A 15890-nucleotide genomic window follows, 5' to 3' on the forward strand; every position below is an offset into this window, starting at 1 on the left:
AGTTGCACTGTTGCACTATTAACTTGACAGACTTTTACAAAATCCATTAAATAGATGGGGCAGGCGGTAGATGACAGCAGTATGATAACTTAATAGTCTCATGTTGACCATTGACTTTTCTTATTTGGCTTGCACATAAGTTGGAAATCTTGAAACCTCTGAATGGCGGCTCTAAAAAAACTTTTCTTATTTAAAAATGCAGTATCTATTGACATTATATCAGAAATCAATCAAGACACAAGAAGCCAAACTCCTGGATTACACTTTTTTGGTATCTTAAGAAGTTTTGTAGCAAAGGAATAAAAGAGTTACTGACATTGTTCAAGTCACTACATTGTTTAAGCGATATTGTTTCTGTTCCCTTGTTTCTTTTAATATAAAGCTCTGTTTTCTCAGGGATGCATTAGCCTATCTGTCTCTCTGCTTTCATTTCTTGTTTATGTCTCGGTGTTTCAGATGCATTGCAAAATTGTAAAGCAGAGTGTAGCATTGCATCTTTTTGTTATGGCTATCTCTGGTAGTCTAGTGTCACACTCACAAAATGTGACAACATGGTTTTATCTGCTAAAAATGTTTGCTTTAATCATCTTGCTGTTATTACATATTTCTCTGTAGGAAACATCAGTACCTTATGTACAAAATGATCAGTTACTTATCACTGACTAGTTGGCCAAACAGAGTTCCTCTTTTTTATCCTTTCTTAAATACAGAGAGATGAGCTTTATATAATATATGCCTGATCATACACTTTGCATGTTTGTGTGATCTTCTTCAACAGGTAGGTGAGGACCTCCAACAGGACTTGTGTACCTAGTCTTCAACTTTTTTTCGTCGAGGTAGTGCTGATAGACAAATGAAATGAAACCCCAGATAGCTAAAATGATGGAGAAGATCTTTGACACGCTCATTTTATCATGAAAAACAATCACTGCTACATGGGAACTATAGGCAATTCCACAGCAGTTATGGAATTGGAGAACACAGAAGACGACTCGAAGATCAATCCCACGACACCAGTGGTGTAGACTTGCCTGGATATAGCTGTCGAGGCCAAAGTCATAACGTACGGCGCTTTCCCAGTTTGTAGTGTTCCATCTCACTTGTTAAATTTTTCCACTCTCTGCTGGCAAAAAGTCCTATGAGAACCATACAGCTTGCAACTAGAGATTGGTATGCGACCAAGTCCATGACCGTTGAGAATGTTTGCTTCTTTAAAACCTTCCTGAAGATCAGTTGTACCAGAGATAGCAGCTGTCCAATCCCAACAGAAGCACCAATGGTACATATGATCCCTATTACATATTTTACTCTAGACACTTTTGCTGTGTTTTCTGAATCACTGTTGACCACGAGGAGGGCAGAGGAAATAGTAAGGAGAAATAGAGAATTCACGATGAAAGGTGGGAAAACATATATCATGGAAAATAATCAGATACTATGCATGTTTTCAGATGATTTCCAAAGGGGTCTACACTACGAGAGTTCTTGCTTACCATTGACATAGAGTTCTTGAGTTCTTTCCATGACAGAACTAAGAGGACATCTCACAGACAGATTTTTAGTGAAGAATGGTACGCTTTTGTTTACTGTTGACTTGGAATTCTTGCGACCTTTTAATTGGCTTCTCTAATCAAACTTCTCTAATCATATTTTATTAGAGGTAGACCGTTGTTAAAGTATGCTAGTTTGGTGAAAACAGAAACGCTTTATTTCGTTCTCTTATTCTAATATTATTGTCCCGAGTGTCTACAGGAAAAGAAGAAAAAAAACCTTTGTTTGTGTCTATTTTGTAGACTAAGAAGTCAGGAACAATACAACAACAAGACAAGGAGGTCTCAAGTACACTTGACATCTAGAAATTTTCTAACTTTCTTGTGGTGTCTGGTCTACTGTATATGTAACTGCTTAACTTTAAATTAAATAACTGCAAAATTACAAGAGTTTTGGTTCTTGGATCTTTAACTAAGCTTGGATATGACTGTTATCTTCTTGTGCATCTTCTTCAGGTTGATAAAGCTTCATCTCTTCTTCTTCTTTCTCCTGATTTGTGTCGACTGGTTTTTGCTCATCAACATAGTGTTGATAAGCATAAGAAACAAATCCCCATATTGCCAACAACAATGCAATCAACTTGACTCCACTCATCTCATCGTGAAAGAACACAACACCGAGAAAAGGAACAATAGGTAAACCAACAGTGCTTATAACATTTGAGAAAAGCGATGAGACTTCAAGGATCAAACCCAAACTACCAATGGAAAAAGCTTGCCATGATATCGTCGAACCGATATTTATCAAAATGTAAGACAGTTTCCCAAGTTTAAACTCTTCCATATCTGTCTTCAACATTTTCCAGCCACCACTTCCAAAAAGTCCAACCACAACAACACAGGTAGCTACAAAAGATGGGTAAGTGTCCATATCTAAAATCTCTTTGAAAGTGTGTTTCCTTAACACCTTTTCGAAAGCATAATCTATTAACGAAAGCGTCAGAGAATACCCAGCTGAGCTACCAAAGGCGCAAATGTATCCAATAACATAATTGTATTTGGCCGAGGACTTGGAAGAAGATTCAGGATCAGGTTGGATGACAAGAAGTGTTGAAGATAAGGTCAAGAGAACAAGTGAATTGAGTACAAACGGTGTGAACTTTTGTGAGTTTAAGAAGTAGGAGAAGACGGCGTTAAAAGCCAATTGTGAAGCAGATATCAAGGAGAAAGTTGAGACAGGAAGATAGAGTAATCCAAAAGAGTATAAAACACTCTGTCCAACTACAACCAAGCCAATTCCAGTATACACTAAAGATAGTGTCAAGAAGGGAGTAGTTTCTTTGGTGATGGATTTAGTCTTGGAAGGCTCAGGTTTTATGTAATAATAACAAGGCAAAGTTAAAGGAAACCCAACAAGTTGAACCAAGGTCTCGAGCCATGTACTTTTACCTCCTTTTTCATAGTATAATCTACCTAAGAGAGTGGCCATTGTCTCTCCAGCTAAGAGGAGAAAAACATAGAGAGACACTTTTAGCCTCCATGAGAAGCTGTGGCTTCTTTGTTCCGTTGAGTATTTCCTTGCATGTTCTATCATCAACACATATGAAACAGAACAAGAACATCTGAACATGAGTATATAAAAGTATCTATCGATTGCTGGAATGATTGAATCTTGTTATGGAGTTTGAACTACTTACCACCATCGACTTTGAGACAGAGTTCTTGAGTTTCTGATTCTGCTGGTTCCATCATAGAAACTAGAGGGGAGCAATACCTCAGGGAACAAGTAGAGATGATGCCTGCTTGCTCACTAACACATGCGAATGCGTTACATAAAAGTATCTTCTATTTTTTTCTTCTGGTCAAAGCGTTACATATCAAAGCGTTACATAAAGTATCTCTATTTTATAATGGAAAGTGCCAAGGGTCAAGGGAAGTTACAGAGAAAAAGGTAAACAAACTCTCTTTTAAGGTTTTTAACCAAATAAAATTAACTATACCCATCTAATTAAGATCTTTTACTAAAAAAATATATATATATTATCACAAAATGAAATCAACTAAAAAATTTACCAAATATATTATTGTATTATACATAAATACTTACATAAAACCACATAAAATAATTAAAAAAATCAAATGATATATGTACTATTTCCTATTAATTCTATAAGCAAAAGTCAAGTGGAAAATTAATAATTTAGAAGAAAGAAATCCAACCAAAAATCTTTTATTATATATAAATATATTTTAATATAAAATCTAGGCAAAATAAATATTGTCAGTTTTGAAAATAAAGTTACCAATTAAAGAAAAAAAAAAGATTGATGTTATGGGGAAGTCTTTGAATCTCTACATAATTAAAACAAACTTTGCCTCCAAAAAATATATAAATGCTTGCACATATCTAGGTAATGTAAGTGTGTTGAAACTTAAAACTACAAAAAAAAATAATTGGAGTTTCGAAAAGTCGCAAGAGATTAAATAGAAACTTCAAATGGTGACAAAAACTGGTGAAATGTCTTAATTCTATATAGACAATTTAGTCTCGACAGCTTCAAATTGAGTCTTGAACTGTATTCATAAGTAAATAAAAGTACAAGAAAGACAGAGAGGCCTTGAAGACACTAAATTCCCACTTTTATTCTAGTGTCTACCATTTATATAACTTTGAACTTTATATTAATATTGGTTCGACTTTACAACATTTGGTTCGTGGGTCTTTGTCTAAGCTTGGACGTGACTCTTACCGTCTTGTGTTACTTCTTCTTCTTCAAGTTGAAGAAGCTCTTCTTGTTCTTCTTCTGGTTTTTGTTCATCAACATAATGTTGGTAACCATACGAAACAAATCCCCAAATGGCCAAAAGCATTGCGATTAACTTGATTCCGCTCATCTCATCGTGGAAGAACACAACAGCGAGAACAGGAACAACGGGTAAACAAAGAGTGCTTATGACATTAGAGAAAAGAGATGAGACTTCAAGAATCAAACCAACACTACCAATCGAACAAGCTTGCCATGATATCGTTGAACCGATAGCTATCAAAATGTAGGAGCCTTTCCCAAGTTCAAACTCATCCATTTCCATCCTCAACGTTTTCCACCCACCACTTCCAAAAAGTCCAACCACAACTGCACAAGTAGCTACTAAATACGGATATGTGGCCATATCTAAAATGACCTTGAAAGTGTACTTCCTTAGGATCTTTTCGAACGTGTAATCTGTTAAAGAAAGCACCAGAGAATAGCCAGCTGAGCTACCGATAGCGCATATGTATCCAATCACATAATTGGACTTAGAGGAAGAAGAATTTGAAGATTCAGGCTCATGTTGGATAACTAGAAGTGTAGAAGATATGGTTAAGAGAACAAGTGAATTGATTATGAAAGGTGTAATTTTTTGTGAGTTTAGGAAGTAAGAGAAGATGGCATTAAAAGCCAATTGCGACGCAGAGATCAAAGAGAAAGTTGAGACAGGAAGGTAGAGTAATCCAAAGGAGTACATAAGACAGTGTCCAGCAACAAGCAAGCCAAGTCCAATATACACTAAAGATAGTTTCAAGAAAGATGAACAGGCTTTTTTGGTCATGGTTTTGGTATTGGACGGCTCAGGCTTTATGTAACAATAGCAAGGAAGGGTTAGAGGAAACCCAACAAGCTGAACCAAGGTCTCGAGCCATGTGCTTTTACCGCCTTTGTCGTAGTAAAGTCTCCCTAAGAGAGTGGCTGTTGTCTCTCCAGCTAAGAGGAGAGTGATGTAGACAGACACTCTTAACCTCCATGAGTAGTTGTGACTTCTCTCTACTGTTGAAAACTTCCCTTCAGGTTCTATCATCAAAACATGAAACAGAACAAGAACATAAGTAAGACAAGAACACAAGAACCTCTAAGCCAAAACTTCTGTTAGAATACTTACCGCCATTAACACGAAGATGGAGTTCTTGAGTTTCTGATTCTACTTCCATCATAGAAACCGGAAGGAGCAATATCTCAGGGAAATAAAGATGGTGTTGCTTACTTATAAAACAGGCAAAGGTGAATGCATAAATTATATTGTTATATAAACAAACTTGGTATTTAATTTACATTAATATTTTTGACTTTGAAAATTAGCAAGTGCTATATTTGTTATAATTTCTGCTACTAGCCATTACCCGGAAACTGTTAAATGGCACTCTTGGAATGAACCATTTCCTCCATTTTTGTAGGATCCACTCTTTAAACGAACCATATTTTATTACCAACCACTATTTTCTCATTCATATTTCTATTATTATTTAGCCAAGATTTTTCCTTAGGGTAATAGCAATTTATGTATAGACAAAAAAATTTCAAACTTTATATGAAGAAAACGTGTCCCAAAAGAAAGCACAAAAGTTGATTACTAGAGAAACTTCAAAATGATGAATTGATCATAGTGATGATGAGGGTGATTAGTGACATGGAGGTGGGATTTGAGTCCCAATGTAATTAGCTCTAACGTTTCTACAAGAAGAAGAGACGGCTTCATCTCCTCTGTTTCTGCTCTGTTTTGTTCCTCCATCAGAAGAAGAAAGATCAAGATGAACATTCTCTAAGTATATTTTTTTACATGGCATTCCTCTGCTACAATGCAGCTGCACTGCGATCCGTGAAGATGATGTCCCTCTTATATTCTTGAAGTATATCTCACTCAGCTTCACCTTCGAAGGTACCTACAACAACAAAACCAATCAAAACAAATCATTTCAGTAAAAAAAAAAACATTCTTATTTTCCTTCTTTGTTACTCATAGATCAACCCGGTTTTGTTCTTGAAGTTATGTGTCACTCATATCATACCAAAATGGTATCTAAAAGATGTAATATTTTAGTGTTAGCTAAAATTAGCTAGCTAGAGATTTGAGTGTTAAAGAAGACTCACATTGGAAATGCAAGAAGAGAAAGGACAATAAGACTGATCAATGATGATTGGATTAGTCACATTGTTCATAATGATGTTCTGAAAAGTCATGTTGGTAGCAGCACTTAGACCAGGAGAATTAGCCCAAGTTTTGATCCTTATCCCATTCGTTGTACCACTCATCTTGCAATCCTTCACCACCAGCCCTGTCACATCTTTCTCATTTGGATATCTCCCTAAACTCCCAACACTTTAAACGCAAGAAAACAAACCGTTTAATAAACTCAACAGCAGAAACAGTTACATAAAAAAAAATAAAGCAGTTTTGTGTTACATTTTACCTGATACCATGTCCTGGTCCACATTTGATACTTGTGATTGTGATCTGAGAATTTCCTTGTCCTATGGAAACACAATCATCTCCAGTTGCGATATGAGAACGCGAGAAATACACATTCGAGCTGCGTTCGATATGGATACCATCTGTATTTGGACTATCAGAAGGAGCAGTGATGTTGAGTCTTGTGCCTTTGAAGTCTCTGCACTCTACTAACGCTATGTGAAAGAACTTGCTGTTCACTGAGCTTATCCTTCTTACAACTGTTCTGTTCATCCCCACAAACTTCAAGCTCTGAAACCAACAGCATGGTTTTTATTGAAAAAGGATAAAACTTTAAGATCAAAATTCAATGTTTATAGAGTTTTCTCACAGTTGGGAGGAGTTTGCAGTTAGAATCAGAAGTACAGTTATTAAAAGGCCAAGCTAAAGCGCCTTGACCGTCAAATGTTCCACCTCCGGTAAGAGTTAAGCCATTGATCCATCCAAACTGAATCCAACCACCGCCTGATCTATACTTTGACAGATCAGTTGATGCCTTGATATGACCCTAATTTAGGTTACGTGAAGAGAAAGAAATCTTTAAACCAAACACAAAACAAAGACAGATTTTGGAGAGTGTTGAAACTACCTTACCTTGACTAGGACAGTGAGACTTGATACGTTAGTGCAAGGACCAGAGAATCTGAGAGGACCAACAGAGAATTCACCTCTTGGGATTATAAGATGTACAGAGCTTGAATATGATTTACATGCCTTGTCCCATGCTGCTACGAAGGCCTTTAAAAAGCATCAATTAATTAGCTAAATTCTTGTAACTAAATGGACAAATCTACACCAAAAGCTAACAAAAAAAACACAGATCTGTAGTAGACCTTGGTGTGGTCTTTATGGTCATTAGCTCGAGCACCGAAGCTACGGACATTAACAAGGAGAACAGAGCTTTTGTCTACTCTGTTTTGCTCAGTCAAGTTACCTGCTCCAGAAGAAGATAACGTGGAGATGAAGAAGAAGAAGAAGAATATTTTCAGGTTACGAAAACTCTCCATCTCGATCACTGCTCCTAAGATTGAAAACTGCTTTCAGAGTGTGTTTTCTATAGTTCACTTATTCTTTACAAAACTGTAAATTTTCATTGGACAAAAAGAAAAAAAATTACAGTTCGTTAACCGTTTCATTTTGCCCCCCACGATCTCTCTTTTTTCCCACCTGAGCTTGTGTACGAGCTTGAGCTTTATGGTTTCATTGGATCACAACTTTGGGCTCAATTTGGATTTCAATACTTTCAGGCCCATGTAATACATTTTTTTTTGGAGAATCTTACGAAATGTCATTACGAAAAAAAGAAAAAAAACAAGATAAAGGTTGACACTTAATTAAATCGACAAGCCTAAAAGTTGGATTATTGAATATTGTATAATATCATTTAAATAAGAAGAGACGTATCAAAGAAGCAAAGATGTATGGGGAGGAGGATAGTAAATTAGTAAATGCATATATACCAGTAAACTCCAATTATTGATTGAGAAGATTGGTCATTCCAACACTATATAATATGAACGTAAGTCAAAAAAGAAGAAGGTGGTAAAAAAATAAGACCAATGATATCATATAATATAAAGCATAATAGTTTGTTGATTTGTTATAAAGTATAAACTATACAATAGTGTATGTGTTACCAATTTTTTTACCTCTTAGCTTAGCATTCATACTGGTTTGATACATACAAAGGGCTAGCTAGCTCTAATTGTTATTGCCATATTTGGATTCGAATGTAGTATTTTGCCTGACCCAATGAGCTAATGTCTTCACGTGTAACATTTTGCATGAACCTTTTGGCAACTAATAACATTTTTTTTTTTTTACAATATACATGAATTTTTCATTTTGATGATAGTATAACTATGGCAATGGACATAATGAATAAGATTTTTTTTTTCAATTTAGAAAATGGAGCTTTCTAGAGTTTTGTATGTATTTTTTTGGGATATTATATATATAATATGTTTGTTCATATCATTGTAGTTGTCTAGGGGGACTAGGGGGTTTGGCAATTACTTGATTCTCCCGGAAGATCTTTTATAACTTTGCTTCTCTTTCTAACATTTCTGGCTTTTTTTTTTTTTTGTTAGGTGATTTTGATAACGACCCTGAAAACAAATAAAAGATCATTATCATCGAGATTTGATTTTTTATCAGCAAATTAATATATATATATATATATATTTTCTGCATAGTAAACTACTAAACAAAATGTTTCATCTAATTCAGATTTGTGTCAAATGGATGATTCCATTTATGATTGGACTTTGGTTTGATCACATATGTGTAGGCCAAATCATTTTCAGTCAAAACATGTACAAATCTAGTCAATATCTAGAACATATAAAATATTTATGTATATCCTATTTATTATGTTTCTCAAAATTCTTCATTGATAGAGTTTACTTTCAAATAATTCTCCAATGCAAATTTTGCGAGAGATAGATAATTGTGAATGTGTCACAACACTTCAAGAATCGTCTACCAAAAACAAGAGCAAAAAAAAACTACTGTATTTGAAGTGATTTAATACAAATTGAGTATATGATATATAATTGATCATGAATAGATTCAAGATTGGACATATCAGTTGAATTTCAAAAGTTTAATATATAGTTTTTTCAGATAGGAATATTGGAGTAATTAATTAGTAATTACATTGGAGCGGGCATGCATGTTGGGAATTCAGAATGCCACATGAGATCTATGATGCTCTCTCATGAATCATTTTCATCTCTCATGTTTTCAGCTAAGTTCAGTGACTTTGGTATATGACATCAATGCGCTCTTCCAAATGATACTATTACATTTTTTCAGAAATTTTGTATTGTCTTTGTCATAACAATATAACATACATTTATAAAGATTTCACTATTAACATTTCGCTTTTAGTAAGAATTTGCCATATATTATTGGATATAATTACTCTGTGTTGTCTATATTTTCATTTGTGCAAACACATTTACAAGTTGATAAAGAGATATTTTCCTCTAGGTTTTTATTCGCATCCTTCTCTATCTTTCATTATTTTTCTTCTTTTTTCGTTCATTAATTCTTTATATATTTGAGATTTGATATATTTTAGTATCAGAAGATTTATTTTTATTATTCTTATATTTGATTTCTCTGTTATCAAACATTGTTTTCATTTTTGATGGTAGGGGGTGATATTATACAGGTCCACAGCCTATGTTTCCATGTGTACATGTGTGGATAAGATAGAAAGCAGAAAGGTAGTCAAATCTGTATTTGGGTCCATTCTCTTATAAGGACACAAGCTGAGGTAGAACTCAACTTGTTTTGTTTTCATTTTCTTCACTTGTTCACACACATAGATATTCGTCGTCCACAACTTAAAATCTTTTATATCGCACACCCTTTATATTAAAATTTTGTTAATTATCTCCTCTTTGACAATCAAGAGATGTCTACAATGATCAATCATAATTTTGAATAATAAGGTTACCATTTGAACTAGCTAGTAATTTTATTATCAAGTTTCCCAAAAAGAACATGTATATAATCACCATTTGGGAGAAATATCCTAGGCTCCTAGCTAGAGTTATGTCTTTGTCCCTTCTACATATGATAGTACACATTACACAACATATATAATATCATCATAACGTAAATAGTACTACCCAAAATGGGAATATATAATTACAAAGTCCAAGCGAAAAAAAATGTATCCAACATCATCAAATACATGAAAGATATGGTTGATACATGAAAATCCAATCCCAAGTTTATGTCTCATTCTCTCATGAAAAGATATGTACACATGCAAATAAGAGAGACAAAATAAGATCTTAAGTTCCATATAAGTTTTGTTATCTCTCTCCGATCTCGCTCTCTTTCCCAATATATATAAGTAGTATATAAGTGTATATATGTAGTTTTAAAAATGATCCATCAAGGCTCTTGCTTGAAGAACATTGAAGGAAAAATCTCCCTTAACAGCTCATATTGATCACCTCCATGGTGATACTGATCTTGATGTGAACTAGGGTTTGCATTCACATTACCATAACCATTTTGTCCATATCCATAATCCAAGGCCGCCCCCGCAGGACCGCCGCTAGCATAAGCGGCCGTCCGAAACATATCATGTGCAAAACTTCTCGGAGTCATGAGGTCTGCCGAGAACATAGCAGCCGCGGCAGAACTTCCCCGGAGATTAGTGGGAATCGGGTGGTTGTGTTGACCCTCGTAAGTTGTAATAACAACGGTTGGATCTTGGAAAGATCTCTCCACTCGTTTCTTCACGTTGCACCTTTGCGTTGTACATCTATAGTAACTCCTATATATATTTTCGAGATTGCATTGGCTATTAGTATCAGTTTCACTATAATGGTCCGCATTTTTATAACACTACTTTCACGGTCAAACTAATTTAACAAGACTAGCAACGCAAATGCAAAAAAAAAAAAAGGAAAATAAACTTGTTACCTTGGATATGGACTATTTTTAACAGCCTTTTGGCCGTATTTTCTCCATCTATAACCATCTTCAAGATGATCAACTTCACTTTTAGTCATAAACGAGACTCGTGGCTCTCTTTGTTTCTTCAACTCGTTCTTTTTTGTTTTCCCACTGCAAATCATATACACCATAAAATTAGTAAACATGCTAGAATAAACTCCATATCCTATATATATTATTTCAACAAAAAGTGTTATTCCATATTTTATCATCAAAATATCTAATATATATGTGGTTATGACTTACACTTTTTTGGAACTTTGATCTTCTTCACCGACTAACTCTCGTTTTCTATTGCTCTTACCGGAATCTTCGCCGGGATGATCAGCCTCACTAGAGGAAGAAGATGCAGATACCCTAGTTGTAGTCTCGTTGCATGCACCACTACCATTGATTACGTCATTAGTAACATCTCGGTTGGATTCTTGATCGATGGAAGAGTTGAAAACCTCAGAGGAAGAAGGAGAAAGACCAAAAGTTTTCTGAAGTATAGATTCATACGCTGCTGGAGAACTTTGGAGGCAATCGGTGAAAGAGTAGTTAGAAGATGGATCGAAGCCGTTGTTTTGCGATGAGATGATGTTTCCATAAGAAGGTAGATTTGAAGTAGGCAGATTCATCATTTCGTGCAAAGAAAACGACGGAGGGTATTGGTAGTTGTAGAGATCTCTGGTTTCATTAGACATTGTGAAGAAGAAGAAGAATGAAGAGAGAAAATAAAATAAAGAGAGAGCAAAGAAGACAAAGAAGAAGAGAGGAGATAAAGCCTTTTTAGGTAGGTTTGGGGATTAGGTTTTTAGGTTTTTTTCCGAAGAGGACTAGATTGGTGCTTGGACTTTAAATTGAGTCTTCGTCTCTCTTTCTCGTATTTATGCATTTTGAAACTCAAAAAAGGTGGAGAGAGAAGAATAATTTGATTTTTTTTTTTGGCTAGTTGGTTTGGAAATATGCTAATTTTTTTAGTAAAAGCTTATATATCATTCAATAGTACGTGTGTGAATCCATCATATACTCGTGTTTTTAGTAATAGTTTTATTTTTCATATATTAAACTCTTATTCAAACTATATACACATATATGTTACAAGATTTCATTATAGTTATATTTTTAGATTTTCAAATAGGCACTTGTATATATAATTTATTCAACAAATAAGATATAGAACTGGATATTAATTTTAATTATTGTGATATCATGTTATGCTTTTTGAATGACTTTTTTTTTTGGTTTCTGGCAATAAGAATAAGAACTTTACATAAAGCTAAGTTGACAAAAATAGAGAGCTGCAAAACTGGCTTCTAGTGAGGAAACATACTTAATTAGCTTCTGTAAATTTTAAATTACATATATAAATAATGCTTTCTTTCGTAATTTATCTTAATTGCAAGTCCTACTAAATAAGTCTTTAAAAAATTCAATAAAAGATGCGTAAATTTTGGGGTTCTATTTGTTTACTACCTTTTTAATGGGGCCAAAAAGCAAAGACATGAAAAGTTTCCTCACTCACTTTTCGATATTGTTTTCGCAACTCTACACGTGACACAGTGGACGGAATAAAGAACACGCGCTACGACCAAAGCGGCGCGTAGAGAAAAGGCGTCGTAATTGAAGGAGTCTTAGTCAGCGAGAAGACTACGGGGTCACCGGTAACCGGACACAGTCCGTCACCTTCCGGTTGCGTTGGCGTTGGCAGTCAAAGTTTCAAAACGAACCAAAATAAATTAAAGTTATGAAAAATAACTAAAATGAAAATTTGGGAGTATTAGGCTGCCACGTGGAAATAATGGCACCGGCTTTTGACCGTCGCCGACACATGACTTGGCACGTGCTAGAGACTGTCTTCTGTCTTTCTCTTCTTCTTCTTTCTTTCTTTCTTTCTTCTTTCACTTACTGTTTCACGAACCTTAATAATAATTATTCATAGTTGAAGGAATCAATATACAATTCCTAGTCAAGAGGCAATAATTTAGACCCTACATATTTTTTGTGTATTATATAATAAAAATTACTAGATGTATATTATTTCTCTTGGTATTGGTTTTTTTATAATAAATTATATAGTTTTATGAAGTTACTGGCATGATATGAGACTTTAAGTGACGTAGCTTAGCTATGTGGAGTGGATGGTTTACTTATGCTGACGGGTAAATGAGATCATCGTTACGCTTACGGCTTATGTATAATGATTTGTTTTCACATTAGATCTTTCTCTTGGCAAGTAAAAGAGCATCTATACGTATAACAGTAATGTATTAATCAAGAAAAAGATGGTCAAACCTAATAGTGTTTAAATTTACGAAATATGTTGGTAAACATTATGTTAATTTTGATGACACTCTTTATATGTACAGTCAGAAATAATAATCATATTGCGATAATTGTGGGGAAATTGTTATGTATGCTAGATTTCGTTTTTTCTTTCTTTCTTTCTTTTTTTCTCCGATGTAGCAAGCAAATCGTTTTCATGAGTTTGTAAAGATTGATGAGAACATATATATGAGGAGAAAAAGGGAGACATGTAATGCCTAACCGACATGACAAATTAGAAGGGGACATACATCAACTTTGAAATGTGGTCAAAGTTTAAATGCTTACTATGAAAAATATGGCAAAACATGAACAAAGTGTGTATATATATATATATATATATATATATATGTATATATATGTGTATATATATAATTCGTTTAATTCGCTAAAAATATTTATCATGGTCTAGCGTTAGTGATTTCACCCACACAGTCCATTTGTTTAGGTAGGTGACGGGTTCAACTCATTCTCTCTTTACGTTCCTACATAATCATTTTTTGTTTTTGTGTTCTGTGTGACCGTGTCACACCTAATAGATTTAGGACTAATGTCTAAATAAGTTTATATCAATTAACTTCACATTGTTACCAAAAAAAAGTTTATATCAATTACCACAAATTACATACATGCATGAACAGTTGCACGTAGTCAGCATATGATAATAAACAATTACTTATGAATTATTTAAAATGAATCAAAAGACTACATATATATATATATATATATATAGATGGCTTATGTGTATAATGATTTTTTGATCAATGAAATAAAAGTTAAATCATAGTTTCCATGTTTTTAACGCCTTTTTGGTCAAAACAAACTATATATGATGAAAAACGTTTTCAAGATTACAATCTCTATAGTAATCTTTTTGTCGAAATAAAAGGAGCGAATAATTTTGGTTGAACACAAAAGTGAAGTAAACTATTCTCTCATTTGACCAAAAACATCAAATCGTATACTACCTATGCTTTCAATTTCATAATCGGAGAATAAAACAAATCACGACTATTATTATCGGATTCCATAAGTAGTAGTAGTATAATACTAGTCTCTAGAACACAAATATATATATTCAATCTTCTAATACATAGAATAATACCATAATGGTGTTTGTACCTAACCACATAAATGTATACATACTAAGTAAATGTGAATAAAAAAACCATTTATAGTTTAGTTTAGGTACAAAACTGAACGCCGTAATTGGTGCCTAATTGTTTACGTTGTCATATCCATAAAAAAGCTTCACTTGAATGAATGAAAATAGATTAAACCCACCACATTCATAAACTAAATTACTTGGCTTCCTAATTACCCCTAAGTTAGACCGTGGACCTCTATTGTAGTATTTTTGTAACTTGTAAAAAACACAATAAACAAAAAGCATAAGCTATCTTTTATACACGTATACATTACACACAGACATATAACTGTATCTGTCTGCAGTTGAAAAGTCTGACCTAGTTTTGGGGATATGTGCCTAACATGTAAAGATATTATAGAAAGAAAAAATATACAATTTCTACTTTCTAGTAATTATTACTATTATTTTTGAATATAAGTTGAATTTGAAAGGTAAGGAAAAATAATAAGAAAAGAGAATGAAATTGTTGACTTTAGCTTTAAAATACAATAGTTGGGGCAGGTTTGTTGTTAGGTTTCTCATGTGTGACATTATTATTATTATTATTATGCTATTATATACATACAAACTATCTATGAATAAAAAGGAATCTCTTGTATTTTCTGTTCTTTCACACACATCTTCTTCCTGAAATTTGAGTTGTTAGAGCTGATCAATTTATATATTTACTAGTATAGTACCCGTCCGATGGACGGGTTATCTTTATTTAAAATTAAATTAAAATTAAAATTTATTATAACTTATAAAAAAATAATTTCTAAATTTTTTTTGAAAAATAAGAGAAATTAATTTTAATTCGGAAAGAGGTTTTATTTGGTTTGAACTATCAAATAAACGTGTACATATATATATATATATATATCTTAAAATTCGTTATTAAACGTTAATTATAAAAATCTAGTAATGTCAAACTAACAATCACCAAAACATTTGGGAGCTATTTGAGAGCTATTCACCATTACTCATAATATTGCTAAAATATTTTATAAAATCTTAATTTAGCAATTATCCTCTAAAACATGATTATACCATTTTGTAAAAATTGTTATTTCTTAACTTTCAATTTTTCAAAAAATCATTCTCAGACTATGAAAATTAATTAATTATTATTTAATATGATGGTAAAGTTCTTTCAAATTAACATCAATCTAAAATATGATGTTAAATATAAATATAGTCATTTGTAAATAAATTCATAT

At 33.4% G+C, this 15890-nt stretch overlaps 5 protein-coding genes across 6 annotated transcripts; all 5 read right to left on the minus strand.

The window, feature by feature from the left end:
• Positions 1-569: 569 nt before the first annotated feature.
• On the minus strand, positions 570-1691 carry LOC17879002 (probable purine permease 8). Its single transcript, XM_023779906.1, is given in 3 exon segments — positions 570-937; positions 940-1071; positions 1074-1691. Coding segments are annotated over 3 exon segments (675 nt in total). The 5' UTR covers positions 1420-1691; the 3' UTR covers positions 570-740.
• A 154-nt stretch (positions 1692-1845) lies between these two features.
• Positions 1846-3321, minus strand: LOC17879180 (probable purine permease 6). 2 transcript variants are annotated; one of them, XM_006286206.2, is made up of 2 exons: positions 3188-3321; positions 1846-3077 (listed from the first exon to the last, which is right to left on the minus strand). In XM_006286206.2, exons 1-2 carry the CDS (start codon positions 3240-3242, stop codon positions 1963-1965), a joined length of 1170 nt encoding a protein of 389 aa, XP_006286268.1. In that variant the 5' UTR covers positions 3243-3321; the 3' UTR covers positions 1846-1962. The 2 variants fall into 2 exon arrangements, with proteins under 2 accessions (XP_006286268.1, XP_023635669.1); XM_023779901.1 differs by having other exon boundaries at positions 1846-3112; positions 3188-3246.
• A 786-nt stretch (positions 3322-4107) lies between these two features.
• LOC17879390 (probable purine permease 6) lies at positions 4108-5667 on the minus strand. The gene is made up of 2 exons (XM_006285096.2): positions 5409-5667; positions 4108-5320 (listed from the first exon to the last, which is right to left on the minus strand). Exons 1-2 carry the CDS (start codon positions 5458-5460, stop codon positions 4218-4220), a joined length of 1155 nt encoding a protein of 384 aa, XP_006285158.1. The 5' UTR covers positions 5461-5667; the 3' UTR covers positions 4108-4217.
• Positions 5668-5925: 258 nt separating this feature from the next.
• LOC17879325 (exopolygalacturonase) lies at positions 5926-7759 on the minus strand. Its single transcript, XM_006285237.1, has 6 exons — positions 7586-7759; positions 7347-7490; positions 7084-7248; positions 6715-7004; positions 6395-6623; positions 5926-6186 (listed from the first exon to the last, which is right to left on the minus strand). The coding sequence occupies exons 1-6, from the start codon at positions 7757-7759 to the stop codon at positions 5926-5928; spliced, it is 1263 nt and encodes a 420-aa protein (XP_006285299.1).
• A 2608-nt stretch (positions 7760-10367) lies between these two features.
• LOC17879048 (probable WRKY transcription factor 28) lies at positions 10368-12059 on the minus strand. Its single transcript, XM_006284054.2, has 3 exons — positions 11481-12059; positions 11202-11345; positions 10368-11052 (listed from the first exon to the last, which is right to left on the minus strand). Exons 1-3 carry the CDS (start codon positions 11918-11920, stop codon positions 10665-10667), a joined length of 972 nt encoding a protein of 323 aa, XP_006284116.1. The 5' UTR covers positions 11921-12059; the 3' UTR covers positions 10368-10664.
• Between the last annotated feature and the right edge of the window lie 3831 nt (positions 12060-15890).

Source organism: Capsella rubella, unplaced genomic scaffold (assembly GCF_000375325.1).
Source record: "Capsella rubella cultivar Monte Gargano unplaced genomic scaffold, Caprub1_0 scaffold_7, whole genome shotgun sequence".
NCBI classification, from domain to species: Eukaryota; Viridiplantae; Streptophyta; class Magnoliopsida; order Brassicales; family Brassicaceae; genus Capsella; species Capsella rubella.